The sequence below is a fragment of the Hyla sarda genome, chromosome 4 (genome assembly GCF_029499605.1).
Source record: "Hyla sarda isolate aHylSar1 chromosome 4, aHylSar1.hap1, whole genome shotgun sequence".
Classification (NCBI taxonomy): Eukaryota; Metazoa; Chordata; class Amphibia; order Anura; family Hylidae; genus Hyla; species Hyla sarda.
The window spans coordinates 244,223,490-244,247,307 of record NC_079192.1 but is presented as its reverse complement, the minus strand read 5'-3'; the positions used below and the strand labels follow the sequence as shown (position 1 = coordinate 244,247,307).

Here is a 23,818-nt window from a genome sequence, read left to right as displayed (position 1 = left end):
GGTTCCCGTATACGGCTGGGAGGAGGGGGGCGGGGCTTAATCGCGGCGCCCACACTCAGCCGTATAGGGGAACCATATTTAATGCAGGTCTATGAGCCGACCGGAGTGAACCGCAGCCTCCGGTCGGCTGCTTTTTCTGCCGTATGCGGTTTCTCGACCGCAGGCAAAAACGTGGTCGACCGGTCGGCTCATAGACCTGCATTAAATACGGTTCCCCTATACGGCTGAGTGTGGGCGCCACGATTAAGCCCCGCCCCTCCTCCCGGCCGTATACGGAAACCGTAGTTACAAAACGTGGTGTGAACCCAGCCTTAGACAGAAAACAACAGCTCAACTTCAGAAGCTAATAACTATTGGAAGGATTAAGATTTTTTAATAGAAGTAATTCACAAATCTGTTTAACTTTCCAGAGCCAGTTGAGATATATATATAAGTTTTGGCCTGAAATCCCCCTTTAATCTTTTGTCCTATGACCTGTACGTTTTATCTGTACCATTTTGTTGTTGACAAGACTTTTTGATAGCTTTTTTTAAAATTTTAAAATTTATTTTTTAATCTAAAAAATGCTTTATGATATTACAATAAGTGAGTAATTATTTAGAAATAAAAGTCAAAAGCTGGCAGGTGTCGGCTGTATATTTAAAGGTGTATTCCAGGAAAAAACTTTAAAGATAGATAGATATAGATATAGATATATATAGATATATATAATATATAAAATCAACTGGCTCCAGAAAGTTAAACAGATTTGTAAATTACATCTATATAAAAATCTTAATCCTTTCAATAATTATCAGCTGTTGAGTTGTTGTTTTCTGTCTAGCAACAGTGCTCTCTGCTGTCATCTCTGCTTGTCTTGGGAACTGCACAGAGTAGAAGAGGTTTACTATGGGGATTTGCTTCTAAACTAGGCGGTTCCCGAGACACGTGTCCTCAGAGAGAACTTAGACAGAAAAGAACAACTCAACTTCAGCAGCTCATAAGTACTGAAAGGATTAAGATTTTTAATAGAAGTAATTTACAAATCTGTTTAATTTTCTGGAGCCAGTTGATATATACATTTTTTTTTTCCTGGATAATCCCTTTAATGACTACTAAGAGCGTGTATCTGTGGCCAATGGAATTAATTAGTCTGCACCAATGTTTATGTAGGTGTAGAGATGGGAAGGCCTGGTAAACAAAATCAGAAAAATTAGGGGGAAATGTTTTTTTCCAAAGCTGGCTTAATTTTTATTTTGAAGGGGATGCTATGTTCTTCTATAATGATAAATATTATGTTTATAACAGAACATTTACACCTCCATGAGAGACATTTGAGAATCTTTGCAAGTTCTCCAGTCTCACGCGAAGACAAACAAATCCTGCCATTTAAAAAATAAATAAATAAAAAAAAGAGCAATATGCATTTCCGTCTCTAGGGGCGCTGCAGGGAAAAGGTATCAGTTTAGTTTGATAGTGGGCAGGCTCCATTCGTTGGTATTACAGTAATTCATGTTCCCATCCTCTCACATCTGACTTAAACATTAATCTATATGATTCCTATTAATGTTCTCCCTCTAATACAGATAATGTTTGCCTGTTTTGAGTGTGGGTTTTCTGGGTTCATTGTTTAAGAAATGGTGGGACCAACATGCGCACTAAAATGATTTTACATTTGTAAAACTACTCTACTATGCATTTTTTTTCTCCCTCTGAAAATTTTAATTTTTTTTCCCATGGCATCAATATTTCTGGAATTTTTAAATCTCTAGGCAGGTGGTATGTGTCAAAGTAACATTCACATAAATATCAGGCTGTGTGTCCCGACAGAACATCATACTGCCCAACCATGGACACTGGTCTATGTAGTCCCACACACAGCAAGCTGGAGTGCACTTTGGATTCCGACACCTTTCATAGCCAACTTTACCTGTTTTATTAACTTTTGCTACTGTATCACTTCTGTGGGTGCAGACCAGGCTAGCCTTTGTTTGTCATACACATAATTTAGTCATGTGTACCCATGACCTTGTCACCTGTTCACCATTTTTCCACCATTGGGCTATTTTTTGTATGTACTAACCACTAGGTGCCCAGACCACTCCACAGGGCATGTTTACACTTAGGAATTGACGAGAAATGTACTCAATTTCACACCAGTATTTAGCTCCAATTCTGCCTTGGATGAATGTTTCATTTACTTTAATGGTCTTTTTGCTGCTATGTTCACACTGAGAAATTTCTGCAGGAGAAATTCCGACACGGAATCGAATTCCACCAGGAGATTGAACATGTTCATTCTTCTGGGGGAATTCATGAGTAAAAGCCCATTAAAGTCAATGGGACTTAAATTTTTCCTGATGAAATGATTTTGGAGCGAAATTGACACGTGGATTAAACCCCAAAAAAATGGCTTCACTTTCTCCACAGCATTTCTTGATCATCCTCTTGATTTCCTCGTCAAATTTCACGCCAAGCAGAGAATGTCAGATTTGCTAAATTTCCTAATTGAAATGATTCCTTATCAATTCCTCAGTGTGAACATACCCATACACTTGCCTATAATTTCTTCTTCCAACACATTAGTATCCACAAGAGACTGTTGATATACTGCTTGATATATCATTGTCACGAAATATTGAATGTTATTCACGTCACCTTAGGCTAAGTTTCCACATGGTTTCTTTCTGGCAGTTTTTGGAGATCTGCCACTGCAGTTTTTGAGCCAAAGTCAGAAGTGGATCCATAAGGGAGGAGAAGTGTAAGTCCTTCCTTTATATGTCCTATTCCTTTTGAGTACACCTCTGGCTTTGGCTCAAAAACTGCAGTGGCCGATATCCAAAAACTGCCAGAAAGAAAAATAAGTGGAATCCTAGCCTTATGGATTTTATTATTATAGCTGGGCAGTGCGTTTTATTCCATGGTTGTGAAATAGTGTTTCTTAGGCCAAGCTGTGCACTGACATTTTAAATGAATATATATGGCGTTCTTGTTGGCACAGAGTGATTTCCCTACATAGCCCCCTCAATTCTGCTTGCTTATCTGAATGTACAAGTGCAAGGCTACCCTCCGTTCATTGCTGTTCAAGATGTAAGAAAGGGGATGTCTCGTCTTCATTGTGGCTTTGGTGACAAAGGAATTCCTATTTGAATTACTCTGCTTTATGCGAGCCCCCTCCTAGGCTTTGGTTAACAGCAGTCGGTCATTGCAGTGTCCTGACGTCATTCAGTGTGTGCATAAGCTGTGCTATTGTCTTAGGGCTGTGGACTGCAGTATCTGGTTTCTGCTACCTATTTCTGCCTCGCTGCATCATATGAGACACACATTGGCCTTCGCTTGCCCATTGGACTGAAAATAGAAGCTCATGATTTTTTTTCCCTCTCCATCAAGAGGGCTCTTTCTGTCTGGGTCCGAGTGCTCTGCAGCCTCCAGCTTTAGAGGAAGGTATCTGGCAGCTGGATAGCTGGAGCTGCATTGTCTGGCTCCATGAACCCTGCAGTGTAAAAGCTTCCTATATTAACTCCATCATTTCATCCTAATTTATTAAATCCGGAGCTAAGGCCAGCCATGTTTGGTACAGAATCCTCATGTAAGTAAATGAATCCCGATGTTTGTTTCCCTTTTTTTTTTTTTCTCATCTAGATTACGTTGTAGAGCATTTTGGAAAGGATGCGTAATCTGTGATTGTTACGTTTTTCGGTAGTGTCTGTATGGTTGATTCAGCCCTTCATCTTCCTAGCTGCAGAGCAAGTAATAGAGCGGTGACGGCTTTCCCAGAATGTATTGACAAAGGGAAGCATGTCAGTGATTCCTCTGAGCCAGTAATGGATACATCTTTTGGATGCGCCTTTTCTTCATTGAGCTCTATGGGGCATTGCTTGTCGGGGGGGGGGGGGGGTGCAGGATCAGGATGCTGATATAACCAGGATGATCCTGACAGCTGCCCAGTGATGGGTGCAGGGGGGGGGGACACATCCTACATGAAGTCTATTATTAAAGCTCAATGATGGGATTAAATATTAAAATGGTGGCTTAGTCTGTGGACTGGTTTGATGATGATGGGCTTTATGTTGTTGTTTGTAACCTTCATCCTACATTAAAGTGTATGATGCCTGACCATTAACATTTTATAACAGTAGTATAGCTTGGTGGTCTTCAACCTGCGGACCTCCAGATGTTTCAAAACTACAACTCCCAGCATGCCCGGACAGCCGATGGCTGTCCGGGCATGCTGGGAGTTGTAGTTTTGAAACATCTGGAGGTCCGCAGGTTGAAGACCACTGGTATAGCTGTAGGCAGGGCGAACTGTCTGGCGCTGCTTACCATGTGAAATATGCATCAAACACGTGCATGGTCTTCATATAGCTGTGATGTATGCAGAGGTCATGTGCGGTATAGGTAATGGGATATATTTATAATCCATCTACACTCCCTCCATTTAAAAATGTGTTGGAAGGAAATTGAAGGGGGGGGGGAAAGCTTTTTTTTTTTTGTCTGACATTGTGCTCCATGCAGGTGCACAGAGCCCATTGTGTGTGGGCACCAGACAGCCTGCCACAGTCACCCAGTGCTCTGACCTTGCCACCTGAAGAAGGTTTACTGCCATTCAAAGTGTCACTGGCACCCCTTCTGACCATTAAAATGCTTAACCTGAATTAGAACATATTTATATAAGAAGAAAGGATTTGTATTCATTTTGCTTATTTTTATTGGTAGCAATTTTCTCATTGTAGATGTAGTTTAAGATGACATGGCTGTGTCTACATGTAGTGTGCTGGATGGTACTGGTCCAGTGTTTCCCACCCAGTAAGCCTCCGGCTGTGGCAGCCTTCGGCAGTCCATGCATGCTGGGACTTGTAGTTTTGCAATAGGTGGGGGGTGCACTTGTTGGGAAACACTGTGCTAGACCATGGGCCATAATAACACCTTTATATACCTGGAAATCACTGTCCCCCCCCCCCCCCCCCCCCCCCCCCCCCACTTACGGCGGCTGCAGAGCATACAGCAATGATATATTCTTACACTTGTCAGTAGAAGCCACCTTTGTGGTCTGCAGACATAGGACTGAGTCTTAAGAGATAAGTATGAAGGAAAAGAAGCCGGACGGTTAGCAATGGCTGCCCCAGAAATAAAATCCTTCTATTTACACTACACAACCAGTGCAGCCATGCTGGCCGATTCCATCTTTATTGCGTGCAGTACTTGTCTATTACAGTATCTTTAGTGCATAAGTGGTGTTCCCTTTTATCTTTTGCACATGGTTTTTCTATTAAGGCCACAGACGTACTATCTGTTTGCTCTCTGCTGCTAGCTGTTTCTGTTTCCATGCCAACCAGATTGCTAATAGAGAGGAGGGGGTTGCCATTGTGCTCATTCTAGCATGGCAGCAGCTGAACGCCTGAGACCGGGGATGTGCTCAAACGCATTACCTGCAGTTAGGATTACTTACCAGACCCTTAGAAACCAGTGGAAGGAGGTATCTGAGGGTTAAAGGGGTATTCCAGGAAAAAAAATTCTATATATCAACTGGCTCCAGAAAGTTAAACAGATTTGTAAATTACTTCTATTAAAAAATCTTAATCCTTTCAGTGCTTATGAGCTTCTGACGTTAAGGTTGTTCTTTTCTGTCTAAGTCCTCTCTGATGACACCTGTCTCGGGATACGCCCAGTTTAGAAGTAAATCCCCATAGCAAACCTCTTCTAAACTGGGTGTTTCCCGAGACAGGTGTCATCAGAGAGCACTTAGAAAAGAACAACCTTAACTTCAGAAGCTCATAAGTACTGAAAGGATTAAGATTTTTTAATAGAAGTAATTTACAAATCTGTTTAACTTTCTGGAGCCAGTTGATATATAAATAAAAAAGTTTTTTCCTGGAATACCCCTTTAAGTGGCTTATATGTGTCCCCAGAATTCTGCAGTTTTGTAAAGAACCTTAGTGGCCATAGAGGACCACTAGACTGGATTACTAGACTACATTTGCAATGTATAAAATCTGTGTAAGGCTGGGTCCACACTACGTTTTGTCCCATACGGGAGCGCATACGGCAGGAGGGAGCTAAAACCTCGCGCTCCCGTATGTGACCGTATGCGCTCCCGTATGCCATTCACTTCAATGAGCCGACCGGAGTGAAACGTTCGGTCCGGTCGGCTCATTTTTGCGCCGTATGCGCTTTTACAACCGGACCTAAAACCGTGGTTGACCACGGTTTTAGGTCCGGTTGTAAAAGCGCATACGGCGCAAAAATGAGCCGACCGGACCGAACGTTTCACTCCGGTCGGCTCATTGAAGTGAATGGCATACGGGAGCGCATACGGTCACATACGGGAGCGCGAGCTTTTAGCTCCCCCCTGCCGTATGCGCTCCCGTATGGGACAAAACGTAGTGTGGACCCAGCCTAAGAGAATGCTCACACGGAATCAGGAATGTTGCAGATTTGGTAAAGAATCTGCTGCGGAAACCTAAGGCTGACCCCAGATTTCTGTGACCGGTTTGCAGGTCCATTTGCCCCTGGTTCAGACATGGATTAGCCCAATTCAATGGGTACCCAGGGCATCAGGAAGTGACGTATCATTTCTCTTTTCTTTGTGCCATAGATTTCAAATCCATGTTGAAAACAGTCTGTGCTGCATGACTATAGCACGGATTCCCATCAAATTCAGCGCGATGCAAATTTCAGTGCAGAATGAAAGAAAACGAACGCTTATGCCCTAATATAGCCGAATTGCCTTTTTTCTGTCTTTATTTTTTAGTTTCCTTGGAGACTGTCCATAGACATGCTAGTTGCTGCTGATGGACTATATAACTTTAGTCTTATTCTATATTTAATTTTAATATACCATTCAGTTTATTTAAAGGGGTTTCCCCAGGCTTTTATTTATTATCATTTCTCCTCAGGGTTGGCGGTCAGTATCTGATTTGTGGGAGTCTGTCACCCAGGGTCCTTTCCATTTCATTGAATTGAATGGTTGTGTTACACTTTGCAGCAGCTGAACCTGCTATTGCATTATCCAGAGGATAGACCAGAATATTCTCTGAATATTCCCAAAAAGACTGTCCGGGCTTCACCCATTGACATTTAACATGTATGGCAAGTTTGAAAAACGTTAAGGCGGACCTGTCAGCAGGAAAACGGGTGTATATAAGCACATGGCTAACTAGTTGTAGTCATCAGAAGTCCAGGCATACTTAATCTGTCAGTGGAAAGCCAAAAGGCTGTGTATGGGCCCCTTAAAATGTGGGTGGCTGTGTCTGTGAAACAATTGATCATCAAATGATTAACAGTTGTTCAACAATTGGCCTACTTTTATTTAAAGGGGAAATCCCACATATTACTACTTATCCCCTACCAAAAGGATAGAGGATAAGTGTCTGATCGCAGGGGGTCTGACCACTGTAAAGTACCCCCCGCGATCTCCTGCATGGCACCTCTGCTCTTCTCATGCATGTAGCGGGGATCAGCACATCTCCCCTTATGGATCTCTCTTTTGGAAATCTGGAGATACATGGGAACAGCACTCACTTGTTCCATAGAGATGTATGGAGGTGGCATGTTGACCCCAATTCCATGTGAGGAGAGCCTGGGGTGGGGGGGGGCGCCATGCATGGGGTCACAGCAGTCGGACCCCCCAGATCCTTTGGATCGGGAATAAGAAGCAAAATGTGGGAAGACCCTTTTAGAAGCTAGCCCTTACATCAGATGACTAGAGAACCTTTGTGAAGCAAAGGGAAAGTTGAGGACAGCATAACCTAGGGGCAACCTGATACCAGTACTGTATTAACTAGTAGAAGGCTATGCTTTTATGTCCTACAAATCATACATGTACATTTGTGAAATAGAGAAACTAGAAGACTTCATTTGGTCTGTTTTTAAAGGTATACTGATGACAGTGCCCAAAACATGTCCAACTGTATAAGGAGGACGGTAATAGGCAAATGATCCCAGTGATGGCGCTTCTCCAGAGTAAAAAAAATTATTCCAAGATAAATAGCATAAAGCAAGTAAGATAGCACATCATACGCATTTCAAGTTGCTTTATGCTATTTATCTTGGAATAATTTTTTTACTCTAGAGAAGCGCCATCACTGGGATCATTTGCCTATCACCGTCCTCCTTATACAGTTGGACATGTTTTGGGCACTGTCCTCAGTGTACCTGTAAAGACAGACCACAGGTCCTGAAGCTATCGGGTCTGCCCGGGGCTGCTGACCAATGGCCATTTAACTACATGCTGATATAGGTGTTATGCTCTTAGCGCAACAGCCTTCGGTAAGCCCGAATTGCATAATTTATTGTTTTCTTGAGCTGACATTGCGATAATGCACTTGGACTGCACCCCGGATGGTTTTCTTTTTATTTCAATACAAAACATGTCCAAAACAGTCATGGGACAAATATTGTACACCCTTTTTTTAAGTCTGTTATGTACAATTGTGTTGATCTCATCATCTTCTATACACAAATGCAACCTCCATGCACAATAAGGAAACACTGCAGATTTTAATATAAATGTTTTGGGGGTGAAAAGTGTATTTTTCAGAATCATTAGCATTTGAATAAACTTTTGACATATTGTCCTGACATGTCAAAAGTTTAGTCTCACATGAGATACCTTGTTCAATGGCAAGTTATAACCCTGTGAAGTGTGTGTGGCAGTGCTCTTCACTCCCCAGCCTGATACTCTGTCCAAACTTTCCACCCCACAGAGTGAAAGGTCTCCGATTTGATTGACAGCTGGGGAGTGAAGCCTGCACTTCATCTGACTGTAACTCTGATCACAGCAGGTCTCAGGAGTGAGACCCAGTGTAATTAGTGTATGTCCCTTTAATATGAATGAATAAACTGCGAGTGTGACTGCCACTATTAGATACTACACAAATGTTCTGGATTTGGCCTTGGTTTTTTAGCTACAGTACCTTGCAGACATTGATTTCCCAATTGACCCCACTTTATGCCAAAATATCCTTGACACAAATGCAAGGTCTTCTCTCCAACAGCTTAACTGAATTAAAGGAAAACATACTTATTGGAATGACTGTATATGAATAACCGTTCCCTAATATATACTCCCCTAGAAAGCTACAGAGAACTTGTATCCACTGTGACATTTGTTGTTCCATTCAAATTTTCTGCAGTTCTGCAAACTGATTCTCAGATCACTCAAGATTGTTACTAGATCAGTACCAATAAGAATTTATACTGTATACTCACGGCACTGGGTTAAGTGGAAATGCCAGACCTCTTATCTCCCTGAGAACAAGAGGATTGGACCCTTGAAATCCCGATCCTTCTTTCCTTTGCCATCTACCATCGGGAGATTTGAGAGACAGCCCATAAACATAAGATGGACGGCCAGTCCCACTGAAATTTGCAGGTTAAGGCAACAAATCTCTGTCTGTGTCTCTGTCTGTGTCTCTGTGTCTGTCTCTCTCTCATATTTATCAAAATCTGTCTAGAGGAAAAGTTGCCGATAGCAACCAGACTGCTTCTTTCATTTTTCAGAGGCCTTTTCAGAAATGAAAGAAGTGATCTTATTGGTTGCTATGGGAAACTTTAGACATGTTTTGATAAATCTCCCCCAGTGTGGTGTGTGTGTGTAACTACCCCCATTTGTGAGGGTCGGGGTTTTTGTTTAAAGTCCAGTGCAAATCTATGGGAAATGTATGTTCCCACATAACTTCCGTAAGGCTGGAGATATTTCAATAATACCTGGTAGACCTATTACTTATAAGTCAAATAAAAAGATATGATAGTTAAATTAACCCTTACCTACACCCTTATATAAAAGATGGGTTTTTGTTTAAAGTCAAGTATCTGGCACTTACAGTACCTTACTCCACAAGCTCCGCTCTGCATCTCCTGGTGAATGTGTCGGTGTGGCTTGCAAGCCACACCCCATATCACAAAGACACGCCCACTGTTCAAGCCCCACCCTTTTACTCTCTACCCTTTTTGTGCATCGGTCTGGCTTGCAAATCATGCCCAGTCCCACAAAGCAATATCCCCTTCTATTTTCAGCTTACAATATCTTCATCACAAATCAGTCCCACCTGAGGACAGGATATGAGGATGGGACATAAGGACGGGATATGAGGATAGCACATGAGGACTGGATATGAGGATGGGATATGGGGTTGGGATATGAAGGCAAAGGCTTCCTCCTTTGTTGATTTTCCTCCCCAACAAGGATTAGGAAGGAAAAACTGGGCAATGCTTGTTACTCAGCCAGTATCTAATAAGACTAAGTTCACACCACTGTTTAGCTGTGTAAACTAAAGAATCCATTCAGCTTCATTTTGTGGTGCCAAACAGGATGTGTGAAGTCTCATGGGCAAAAAAGGTGGGACATTGCTGCAGCCGGTGATTTTCTGACCAGCTCCTTGATGTGCAGGCCACGGCCGGACCAGGAAGAAGACTGTGGAGGAGGGATGAAGCAAGATATTGGGACACCAAGGAAGCAAGAGCAGGTGAGTCCTGTTTATTGTTTTTATTTGCAGGCAGCCCGGGCATTATACAAAAAATTTTGCCCATGAGATATCCCCTTTTAAGCCAGAGTGAAGAGCTTTCAAGCATTAATGGTTTTTGCCCAAGCAGAACTAGCCTCCCCTTCTCTTTTGGACAGGCATTCATTAAAGGAGTACTCTGACAAAAATTTACTTGCCCCCTATCCAAAGCATTGGGGATAAGTAGCTGATCGCGGGGGAAGGGGTGGTCTGACACCCCGCGATCACCGGGACGGACCCTGGTGCTCTCATTGAGGAACATATGTTTTCTACTGGTAGACGGCACACGCTCCATTAATTTCTATGGGAGCGTCAATGATGCCCGAGCTGTATTCAGGTCTTTTCGGCAATAGGTCCCGTCCCAGTGATCGGGGGGCCAGCGGTTGGACACCCCCCACCCGCTGTGATCAGCTATGGGATCTTCTTTAAATTGGTGTATTATATTTCCTTTGCTGCAGAAGAAATGTACAGTTGACCACAGCTTCTCCAATTGATCACAGCAGATTTCATAAGCTAAACCCAATGCGTTTAACTGTGAATGCCAATCCAGCTTTATTAGAAGTATCATAAACTTTAAGTTGATCTTATTTTACATGCAATAATGTACTGTATAACTGCGAGAAAGTTTATTCTTTGCTTATTAGCCAAATGGCACAATATATTGCCCCATTTTGGCTAATAGGAGAGCAGATTTGTCCTTATACTATGCTGCCCTTACGTAGTTTTTTAGTACCCCTATAGGAGATTGTTTTCCTTATTGTAGTATGGGACATTCAGCCATGACAAACAGGTAGCATCTTCAATCTTGTATGTACACAAATCATTACACTAATTCTTCTCAATACCTAAAAAGCTGAGCATGCAGTGCTATATATACCAGCTTGCTTGCTCAAGTTAAAAGCTCTTCATGGCGATTACCTTCAATAGTGACTTATTTAGAATCTCCAACTACTGAGGAACTAATAGAAGCCTTAAAGATGAGCTGCATCAGGATAATCTATCCTCATGTGGCATGATTGGAAGCATTGAGTTCATTTACTTTAGTGTGGAAAGTGCTTTAAAGGGGTTCTCCGGAGCTTAGACATCTTATCCCCTATCCAAAGAATAGGGGATAAGATGCCTGATCGCGGGAGTCCCACCACTGGGGACCCCTGGGATCATGCACGCGGAACCCCATTTGTAATCAGTCCCCGGAACGTGTTCGCTCCGGGTCTGATTACGGACGACCACAAGGCTATCACGCCCCCTCCCGTAGGCTTGCATTGAGGGGCGGAGCGTGGCGTCACACGAGGGGGGAGGCGTGACGTCACACGCCGCCGGCCCGGTGGTCGCCCGTAATCAGACCCGGAGCGAACACGCTCCGGGGACTGATTACAAACGGGGTGCCGCGTGCATGATCCCGGGGGTCCCCAGCGGCAGGACTCCCGCGATCAGGCATCTTATCCCCTATCCTTTGGATAGGAGATAAGATGTCTAAGCACCGTAGAACCCCTTTAAAGGGTACTTGTCATCATTTTCATGCTGTCTGAACCAGGAGTTATCTGGGCAGCCCCAGTGGAGATTCCGCATGCCTTTACTGCTTTCATTGATGGATCTTTCCACATGTGGGTATAAGGAGATATCTATTAAGGGCAGTGGAGCAAGGAAAAGGCGATGGGCGGCCCAGATGACTTGTAGTTCAGGCCACATTTTAAATAATGACAAATTCCATTTAAGCCCTTAAGGGCGTTGGACGAAAATGTATATCCTGATCCGCTGGGACTTAATGCACCAGGACGTACATTTATGTCCTGTACAGGACGCGAGCATCAGAACTGTGCTCGCCTCATGCACTGCAGGTCCCGACTGCTATCAGCAGCCAGGGACCCCCAGTAATGGCGGACATTAGCGATCGCGCTGATGTCCGCCATTAACTCCTCAGATGCCGTGATCAATACAGATCATGGCATCTGTGGCAATGCGGCACTTTAAATGGATGATCTGATCGCCCGCTGCACTGCCTCGGGGATCCAATTATCCAAGATGGCAAACAGAGGTCCCCTCACCTGCTCCGGCCGTCATCTTGAGGTCTTCTTTTCTGGTCTGATGTAGAGCAGACCAGAGAAGAAGATCGCCGTTAATACTGATCAGTGCTATGTTTATGCATAACACTGAACATTATTAGCAATCTATTGATTGCTATAAATAGCCCCCTAATGGGACATAAAGTACTAAAAAATAAAATCTTTAAAAAAAAAAAGTGAAAAAGCCCCTCCCCCAATAAAAATGTAAATCTCCCTTTTTTTTTTTTTTTTTTTTACCATTTTACCCCCCAAAAAAGCGTAAACAAAATAAACATATTTGGTATTGCCACATGCCTAAATGTCCAAACTATCAAAATATAATTTAAATGATTAAGTACGGTGAATGACTTAGATGTGTCTTGACGTAGATGTGTTTTGGTCACGTCAAATTGCCCCAAAAAATTATGAAATGCGATTTAATAGTCACACGTGTAGTACAAAAAAACTGCAGATCACAGCGCAAAAAATTACAGCCCCGTATATACAGAAAAATTAGATTGTGGGCAAAATAGGGCAAATTTAACTACTTAAGGGCGTACCTGTACGCCCTCGTCTCGCTCCCCTTCTATGATGTGGGCTCAGGAGCTGACCCAGCATCATAGTGGGTTAGTCCTGATGGCTATCAGCTGCCGGGACTCATGGATAATACTGGACATCTCTAATCCCGGTGATGCTAGGCACTAACCCCTCAAAGTTGACCGCAGTGTCTAAAATAAAAAATAAAAATAAAAACACTGTGCCAGCAGCTCAGCGGAGCTGATTGGGATGACCGCTGTGAAAGAGTGATGTCTCGATCAGCTGGGTGGACCCTTACCTGCCACCTTGCCGTTTGATCGTTGTTAGGATGCTCCAGAATGCCTCAGCAGACTAAGGCAGTCGGGCACAGATAACACTGATTAATGCTATGCTATGGCATAGCAATGAACAGTGTATGCTATCAAAGGATTGCATGTAATAGTCCCCTATGGGGACTATAAAATGGTGTATAAAGAAAAAAGGATCAAAAGGAGGACATTTTCAAACGTACTAACTTTGGTGTAAATAGTTATATATTTTTTTTTTTCAAACAAGTAAAACAAAATCAAACCTGCATAAGTTAGAACATTGTACTAAATGAAAACTGTAAATGCCCCTAAACGTACAAAAATTACACAAAGAAAGTAATCACAAATGGGTTCAGAAAAATAGGCAAAATATTTCACATATATTACTTTCTCCTAATAGCCTGGTGGTAGATGTGTACATCAAAAAGATCCCCTCTATCCACCTACTACTAATCACATTACCCAGCATAATGCAAAAATGGTCAGATGAATAAGACACACATATAACAACCACTTCGCACCGCGTTTCACCCGGTTGGTGATCAGGATTCTCAGGGGATAAGCTGGGGCAAAAAAAAACCTATGTAGAACAAGAACCCAAATACGTTAGACCAGGTTGAGACAGGTTGATATCTGTTAAATAACTCACAAGCCAAGATAATGACCTCAACCAGTCCACCTGCTGATTAAATATATGGAAACTGCTCCCTGTGGAGCACTTACAGCACCTCATGCCCTTGATGTGTGGAGGAGGCCCTGAGGTGTCATTTTTCGACGCAGTGCATTTATTGGGAATCGGAAGCCCCCAAAAGTTATAAAATGTAGTTGTTTTTTTTTTCAATTTTGCCCCACAATTTTTGTTTAAATTGGTGGTGCAAGAAACAAGCCCTCATATGGGTCTGTAGGTGGAAAATTGAAAGGGTTATGATTTTTGGAAGGTGAGGAGGAAAAAATCGAAAGTGCAAAAAAAAAAAAAACTGTGGTTCTTATGGGGTTAAACATACTTATTTTGTGAAAAAAAAGTTTGAGTTTTTTTCAAAGTAGTGCAACAATAGTGAAACATGGGGGAGCATTTTAATCATATTGACCTGCAGAATAAAGAAAAAAAAGTTATTTCATTTTTTACCATAAAGTGTACAGCGTGTTTTATTTTCAATTTCCTCACACAAATAATCATTTTTGGGTTTGCCATACATTTTATGGTAAAATGAGTGATGTCATTACGAATTTTTGACTCAGAAAACAAGCCCTTTATATGGGTCTGCGGATGGAAATATAAAAGTTTTTTTTTTTTTCCTCCTCGTCTTTTAAAAATCATAACACAAAATTAAAATTGTCTGCGTCCCTTAAAGCCAAAATGGGCTGTGTCCTTAAAGCCAAAATGGGCTGTGTCCTTAAGGGGTTAAATATTACTCCACTCAAAGATGGGTTGGGTTTGCTAGAACTGTTACACACTTATTGCAAACTTAGATGAAAAATCTTAAATCTGCCATATTTATGGCGCATCTGTAGTCTGACAAGTCTAAGTCTGCACTGTTAACTTTTAGTTTATAACAACCATTAGTAGGCTTACTTCAGGCAAAAAAAAACAAAAACATTTTTATTTTTTTTGGCACACGGCATGTTAGGCCAAGCCCCTTTTCCGCCTATGCCATTACTGGTTGGTCAAATCTTTTTGTCGAGCAGGGCATATTTTCCTGCTCTTTTTGGTGCAAACAGCACAATAAATGTCTCATTTGGCACATGTGGAGACAAAATTCTGGAACACTTCCCATCATAAATGTTGGCAAAAGAGTTATTCCCAGCATAGAACATAAGGGGTGAAACAGGTTGGAGTTCTCAAAAACCAATCCTGTACCACTGCCTGAGGCCCAGCATGAGGAATAACGGGGTAATGCTATGTTCACACCGTGTAATGTCCGACCAAAATTTTTTTGCGGATCACAGACTGCTCGGACGCTAAAACTGCTCCAAATTAAGCAGTCTTCATAGACTGCAATGCATTTCCAACATGTCTATTCTTTTTTTTATTTTTATTTTTATTTTGAGAGCCAAGGTAAGTGCTCTCAAGTCACCCAAGTGCAAGTAAAAAGTGCAAGTGTTCAAACAAGAAACTATGCACGAGGATGCAGTCTATCGCAAGCCCTTCTCTGAAAGGAGAGAGGCCCCCCAACAAACCAAACCAAACCAATGTCCCCTTTCACCGAAGCTGCTCAGGGACCGAAAGTGTTAACCAGGTTGTCACCAAGGAACCAGTAAAACCGCTTTGGGATCCAGGGATGCCATGAGGTATATCAGGGAGGTGAGGAACCTCATGGCCACACACACCTCCCCTAGACCGGCAGGAGGGATACCCAGAAGGGCTACCGCACCCGGACAAATCCTAGTGAACAAACAGACCACAAAACGGGGACACAGTGACAAAATAAATAAGTGTGCGCAGTGTTATATTGCTTGGACATGCAACCAGATCTATAAAAATTCCCGATCCTAGCCGGAAGGCCAGGATACTAAGGGTGAGTGCCCAGAAGAGTGAGCGAAAAAGTGCATGCTATGTGCCATCTGTTAAGTGGGGTTGCCAATCTTAAGTGAGTTCTGGCACACTGGGGCCACTACTCCCAGAGCACTTTTGCACCTCGGCTCTTACTCTACCAGGACCCCATGGTCAGATCCAGCAAGAACAGGTCTCATAAGACATGACTGCTGCTCTCCACAGCCATCCCTGGTACACCTGCCCCGCTGTGTGGTTCCCCATCCTGCCTTGGTGGTCTTCCACACCGCCAACTAACAGGAAAGGTACTACACTTGATCTTATCCAAAAGTCCGGACACCGGAATCAGGATTTCTGTGGCAGAAAAATCTGCCACGTAAATTCTGCTGTGTGCACATTCCAGCAGAATCCTACTGAAATTAATGGCAATTGAAAAGGAAAGCAGAGCAGCGCCCACGAGTCACATATGATTAGTTCCCCAGTGCACTGTGGTTGATAATTCATTCGGGGGGTGCGGGGGGAAGATGAGTGAAATAAAATATCGTCAAATACTGTGATACACATTTCTGGTCATACCGCCCTGCACTAGATTAAATCATATCTTTATTGTAATTGGTCAAATGTATATACATTTGGGAAATTATCTTAAAATAGTCACTACCTGACAACTTTTGGGCCATTATAGTGAAGGCAGCCTCTATCTGCCAATGCACATATACTTTGGCATCCCATTTTTACAGATTGCCAGTGTAAACATGTCGCAGGGGGCTACAACATGATGAATGAAATAAATGAATAATAAAAATACAGTGCAAAGGTGTTTTAAACCCTTGAACTCTCTTTAGTTGGACATGTGACCATTTATTTTTATATATCTGCCAAGCAACTTGAGTCTTTTGTTAAAACACAGGCTCTCTGTCCTATCTTGGTTTAGACTTTCTTGACTTAAGCTGCATTCACATCTCGTTTTTGCAATACGGTTCCCGTATCAAGTTTTTTGTAAAAAAAAAAAAAAAAAAAAAAAGTGTCTCAAAACCAGAGCGAACAGTATACAACCGTATATACCTATATACGGTTTGAAAACGGATGTCCGGTTGCTTATGGTTTAAAAAGTTTTTGGGAAAAACAATGGATACGGTTTTATGTTTGTCCTTAATTAAATAAAGTTCTTCTTGTTCTATTTGTGGGAAGAACTTTCGGCGTGCACTGCGCATGTGCAAACTGCAAAACCGTATTGTGCAAACCGGATGGAACCGTAACGCACATACAGTTCTGTACGGTTCCCATTGACCACCATTTAAAAAAAAAAAAAAGATATGGGTTGTATCCGGTTTTTCACCCGGACATAAAACCGTAGTAGTCTACGGTTTTGTGTACGGGAAAAACGGATAAAACTGTAAATGGTGCAAAACGTACACAATCGGATGCTACGTTTGGCATGCGGTTTTCAATGAAATGTCTATACATAAGGTTTGCATTACGGTTCCATACGGTTTTTACACTGAAACCGGGTACGGGAACAGTATTGCAAAAACGAGATGTGAATGCAGCCTTAATTTTTTTTTCCTGCCAGGTTGTCTACTTTTCTTCATAATGACCTTTTAAAACCTCAACACCATTTTCCAAGAAATTCCTTTCTGCCATGTGTTCTTGGGCATAATGGGTTTGAGAGTTCTTTTTTTTTTTAACCATTCTCTATTTCTCTTTAGTCCTCATTGCAATTTGTAGATGTAAATATTGATGTAGAAAACAGATTATCCTTTTTGAGATTATAAACAGTCACTGTCATCTAGAAAAACTTTCGACATGTTGTCCGGACTTGTCAAAAGTTTAGATAAACAGTGGTCATAAATTACAGCTGGTTGAAGTGTGTGCCTGAAACCCATGCTGTCACTCGGACCCAAGTGATTTACCATGGACTCTAATGCAGTGAATGGGTGGACAGAGCGGCTGGCCAGAAAGTGATGAGAGCTGCTGCGCATTTCAAAGAGTTATAACTTGCGATTACGGAGGGTCGGGACCGACACTCGGTGCGATCTAAAAAATTTTGACATGTCCAATGACTGCAACGCTTTGTCTGTAGAATAATTCAATGTGCCACCCTGTGCTCTTCACAGATGAAAGCAGGTTCACACTGAACACATGTGACAGAGTCTGGAGACGCCATGGAGAATGTTCTGTTGCCTGCAACATCCTCCAGCATGACCGGTTTGACGGTGGGTCAGTAATGGTGTGGAGTAGCATTTCTTTGGATGCCAGAGGTAGCCTGACTGCCAATAGGTACCAAGATGAGATCCTCAGACCCCTTGTGAGACCATATGTTGGTGCGGTTGGCCCTGGGTTCCTCCTAATGAAAGACTATGCTAGACCTCGTGGTTGGAGTGTGTCAGCAGTTCCTGCAAGAGGAAGGCATTGTTGCTATGGACTGACCCGCCCGTTCCCCAGACCTGAATCCGATTGAGCACATCTGGGACATCTTGTCTCTCATCATCCACCAACGCCACATTGCACCACAGACCGCTACCTCATCAGGAGCATGTCCAGGCATTGTAGGGAGGTCATATGGGCACGTGGAGGCCACACACACTACTGAGCCTCATGTTGACTTGTTTTAAGGACATTACATCAAAGTTGGATCAGCCTGTAGTGTGGTTTTCCACTTTGATTTTGAGTGTGACTCCATATCCAGACCTCCATGGGTTGATAAATTTGATTTCCATTGATAATTGTTGTGTGAGTAAATACGAAAGTATTTCATACGATTAGTTCATTCATTCAGATCTAGGATGTGTTATCTTAGTGTTCACTTCGTTTTTTTGAGCAGTGTAGAAAGTACAAGTTTTGAATTTTTCTGTCTTTTTCAGACCTTTGATCCTGATTTTTGTTTATCATTTGATAAAAAGTATCCCTTCATTTGATGAACTTTTTTTTTTTTTATTAATAAAAAAAAACCATTAAGTAAAGCAGAATAAAGTTAACCAAATAAAATGAAGAAAAGTAAAGCCATGGGTGTAAAATAACAAGCTGCAGCATACTCTGCTTACCTAGTCCAACACCAGCTTTCCAGTCCTCCTGTGTCCTTCATTTTACTACCCCTAATGATGCACTCTCTCTGCTCTGCTGATGATAAAACACACTCCAGCCTCAGCAAAGTGACCGGGTCAGACTAGCATGCGGGCACTGGACCAGGACAGGTGAGTATGCTGCCATAATTTTACATCCACATCAGCCTTCGGGTGCATTCGCACGCTATTACTAGCAGCAGGTATCCTGCTGCGAGTTACGCTACCATTGATTTAAATGGGTCCACAGACAGTCCGCAGTAGTGTCAGATTTGCGGACTGTCTGCGGACCCATTCAAATGAATGGTAGCGTAAATTGCAGCTGGTTTCCCGCAGCTGGAAACCCGCTGCTAGTTACTAGCATGTGAACGCACCCTTAAAGGGGTTTTTCAGCTAAAATAATAACTTCCCGTCTCATAGGTTAAATCATAATTTTTTTGAATAAATAAGAGAACCACTTTAATGCACTCTACAGTGATTCTTTAGATTTTCTTTATATTTAGTTTTATATTATGTGATAAATTACAGGTAGTGATGTTCTTTTAATTTCCATTAAGAAACTGTTATTGACTACTAGTTTTGCCAAGCAAATGTGCTGTTTTTTGTAGATACTATTAAATTGATGTCTGTATACTGTTGGGAAGCCCAGAGAGCTGGTTATTTTTTGTTAAATGCATAAAAAAAAACTTGAGTATATACAGTATCTGACACAAGTGAGTAGTACATCCCTCCCATTCTTGTACATATCTTATATCTTTTCATGTGACAACACTGAAGAAATCACAATCTGTTACAATGTAAATGTAGTGAGTACACAGCCTGCATTCCAGTGTTTAACCCCTTAAGGACTGAGCGTTTTTCCGTTTTTGCACTTTTTTTTTTTGTCCTCCTTACCTTTTAAAAATCATAACCTATTCAATTTTGCAGCTAAAAATCCGTATGATGGCTTATTTTTTTGCGTGACCAATTCTACTTTGTAATGACATCAGTCATTTTACCCAAAAATCAATGGAAAACCAAAACAATCATTGTGCAACAAAATTGAAGAAAAAACTAAATTTTGTAACTTTTGGGGGCTTCCGTTTCTACACAGTACAATTTTCGGTAAAAATGACACCTTCTCTTTATTCTGTAGGTCCGTACGATTAAATGATACCCTACTTAGGTTTGATTGTCTTCTGGAAAAAATCATAACTACATGCACGAAAATTAATACATTTAAAATTGTCATCTTCTGACCCCTATAACTTTATTTTTCCATGTACGGGGTGGTATGAGGGCTAATTTTTTGCGCTGTGATCTGAAGTTGTTAGCGGTCCCATTTTTGTATTGATCAGACTTTTTTATCGCTTTTTATAAATTTTTTCATGATATAAAAAGTGACAAAATACGCTATTTTGGACTTTGGAATTTTTTTGCACGTACGCCATTGATCGCGTGGTTTAATTGATGATATATTCGGACATTTACGCATGGAGCGATACCACATATGTTTATGTTTATTATAGTTACATATGGTTATATATGAAATTTGGGAAAAGGGGGTAATTTAAACTTAATAAGGAAGGGGTCATTGGGTGTTTTTTTTTTTTTCCCTTGTAACTTTTTATTCAATTTTTAACACTTTTAGTTCCCTTAGGGGACTTTTAAGGAGGAATCATTAGATTCCTCATAAAGATCAATGTAGTTTCATAGAACCACATTGATCTGTGTGCTCTGCGCACGATTGATAAAGCGCATCAGTCGGCATAGGACGTGAGGTAAGCCCTCCAGCTACCTCAGCAGTGGATGTTAGAGACCCTATGCTGCCTCATCTTTCATTTGAGGATGCCCCACAGGTGCTTAATAGGGTTTAGGGCTGAAGACATGCTTGACGAGTCCTTCGCTTCTTTAGGAAGGCAGTGCTCATCTTGGGGGTGAGTTTGCAGTTGTTATTATGTTTAAATACTGCCCAGTCTCCGAAGGGAGGGGATCGTTCTTTGCTTCATTATGTCACCGTACATGTTAAACGGGTATTCTGGTGAAAAACAATTTTTTTTTTTTCATATCAACTGGCTCCAGAAAGTTAATCAGATTTGTAAATTACTTCTATTAGAAAATCTTAATCCTACCAGTAGTTGCTGTAGATGAGTTTTCTTTTTTTTTTTTATTTCTGTCTGACAACAGTGCTCTCTGCCGACACCTCTGTCTGTCTCAGGAACTGTCCAGAGTAGGAGCAAATCCCCATAGCAAATCTCTCCTACTCTGGGCAGTTCCTGAGACAGAGGTTTTGGCAGAGAGCACTGTGGCCAGACAGAAAAGAGCAACTCAACTTCAGCAACTACTGGTAGGATTAAGATTTTCTAATAGAAGTAATTTACAAATCTGTTTAACTTTCTGGAGCCAGTTGATATGAAAAAAAAAAAATGTTTTTCACCAGAATATCCCTTTAACATTCATATTTCCCTCAATGAACTGTAGCTCCCCAGTGCCAGCAGCACTCATGCAACCCCAGACCATGGCTCTCCCACCACTATACTTGACAATAGGCAAGACACATTTGTCTTTTGTACTACCTGGTTGCTGCCACTTATGCTTGACACTATCTAAAGTTTAGATTCTAAACCAAATAAGTTTTATCTTTGCCTCGCCGGACCACATAACATGGTTCCAATAATCCATGTCCTTAGTCTGCTTGTCTTCAGCAAACTGTTTGCAGGCTTTCTTGTGCATCATCTTTATAAGAGGCTTCCTTCTGGAACGACAGCCATGGAAACCAATTTGAAGCGGTGTTCTGTGTATGGTCTGAGCACTGACAGGCTGAACCCCAACCGTTAACCTCTGCAGAAATGCTGGCAGCACTTATACATTCATTTCCCAAAGACAGCCTCTGAATATGCTGCTGAACACAATTTTTTCCCCTAGGAGAGTCAGGGATCACAATCCAATATTTCACACACAAACCCAGGGCCTAAGCACAAGATCCCTAATAAGTAAACCCCTAATAAAATATAACTTTTATCACTGATTAAAAATTGTGTAATAGTATAATTATATAGTGACAAGTGATCTTAAAACATTACAATACAGCACTAGATGTTAGAGTATATCTGGGATAAACCCACTCATATTGAGGTATTGGGGTCTGCAGTCCCCCTTAACTGGTCAACTTTATTTCTAATTAAAATCCATACACTGCCTCCCTCTACTAGTTTCAGTGCATCAGCACCGTCCTCAGGAGGATTATAAGGCAAGCACCCTTCCTCGTGGTCTCCATGGCCTTTTATGCCCTAGGTGAGTGATGTCACAATGCAGTGACAGGTAAACTACCAATCATCATCTTTCCAAGCAACCAATGCCATGATGCAGATCACCTTTACCTGTCTTGTGATAAGCCAATGGATTCCGCCGCTTCCACGGAGTGCACTGTGTCATACCGGCCATCATAAAGCTGCGTCGTCATCCCGATCACGTGATGTGCTCATGTGAACAATCCCCAGCCTTCCCTATACCCGCGCATGCGTGCCAACCAGTCCGCAGCTACAATATATCTCGCGCTTGTGCATGGACTTGCATGTCAGTCCGTGAAACTAGTCCCCTCTGTGCATCTTTTTATTCTGCCATAGGGAACAACTGGCTATAATGATATAGTTTACTTCTTTGGTTGACACAGCCTCAAATACCTTGGTTAATAAATATGATAGTAAGTGCAAGATAATGCACCTGGGGCGTAAATACCCTCGGGCAGAATATAGAATATTTGACACAGTCCTGACCTCAGTATCTGAGGAGAGGGATTTAGGAGTAATTATTTCAGGAGACCTAAAGGTAGGAAGACAATGTAATAGAGCAGCAGAAAATGCTATCAGAATGCTTGGATGTATAGGGAGAGGTATAAGCAGTAGTAAGAGAGAAGTGCTCATGTCGCGCTGTACAGAAGACTGGTGAGACCTCACATGTGTGCAGTACTGGAGGCCGTATCTCCAGAAGGATATAGATACTCTAGAGACTAGAGTTCAGGAAGTATTACTTTACTGAGAGTGTAGTGGATGCATGGAATAGCCTTCTTGCAGAAGTGGTTGCTGCAAATACAGTGAAGGAGTTTAAGCATGCATGGGATAGGCATAAGGCTATCCTAGACTAGATGGGCCAAATGGTTCTTATCTGCCGACACATTCTATGTTTTTATGATAGAAATAAACAATTGGTAGTTTAGATTTAATCTTGTTAAAAGTCACAAACAGATTTAGTAGATATCAGGAGCACTTTCTCATAAAACCCAATGATATCACTTAAAAGATATCCATAGCTTCTCTCCTAAACTATAACACATGTTCCCCAAAAAAGCGGTAATCACTACTAAACTCTCCTCCATATAGATAAATTGAATGGGAAGTATAAACCTCTTCTAGATAGTATGTTCTTATTTAGAAGCTATGGATATGTTTTTAAGTGATATCATTGGGTTTTATGAGAAAGTGCTCCTGATATCTACTAAATCTGTTTGTGACTTTTAACAAGATTAAATCTAAACTACCAATTGTTTATTTCTATCATATTTATTAACCAAGGTATTTGAGGCTATGTCAACCAAAGAAGTAAACTATATCATTATAGCCAGTTGTTCCATATGGCAGAATAAAAAGATGCACAGAGAGGACTAGTTTCACGGACTGACATGCAAGTTCGTGCGCAAGTGTGAGATATTTTGTAGCTGCCGACTGGCAGTAAAGTCTGCGCGGGTATAGGGAAGGCTGGCGATTGTTAATGTGAGCACATCACGTGATCGGGTGACGACGCAGCTTTATGATGACACAGTGCACTCCGTGGAAGCAGCGGAATCCATTGGCTTGTCACAAGACAGGAAAAGGTGATCTGCATCACGGCATTGGTTGCTTGGAAAGATGTTGATGATTGG

General features: G+C 41.8%; 1 protein-coding gene across 3 annotated transcripts in view; it reads left to right on the top strand.

The window, feature by feature from the left end:
* The window catches only part of ST7 (suppression of tumorigenicity 7), a 138,086-nt gene that overhangs the window by 38,352 nt on the left and 75,916 nt on the right, over window positions 1-23,818 (top strand). The window contains exon 1 of one of the 3 annotated variants that reach the window (XM_056573845.1): window positions 3,112-3,568. The exons of the other annotated variants lie outside the window; for them this stretch is intronic. Within the exon in view, the coding sequence (XP_056429820.1) occupies window positions 3,547-3,568 (22 nt within the window). The 5' untranslated portion in view covers window positions 3,112-3,546. Of the gene's footprint in view, window positions 1-3,111; window positions 3,569-23,818 lie in introns of those variants that run through there. 3 annotated transcript variants of the gene reach the window in all.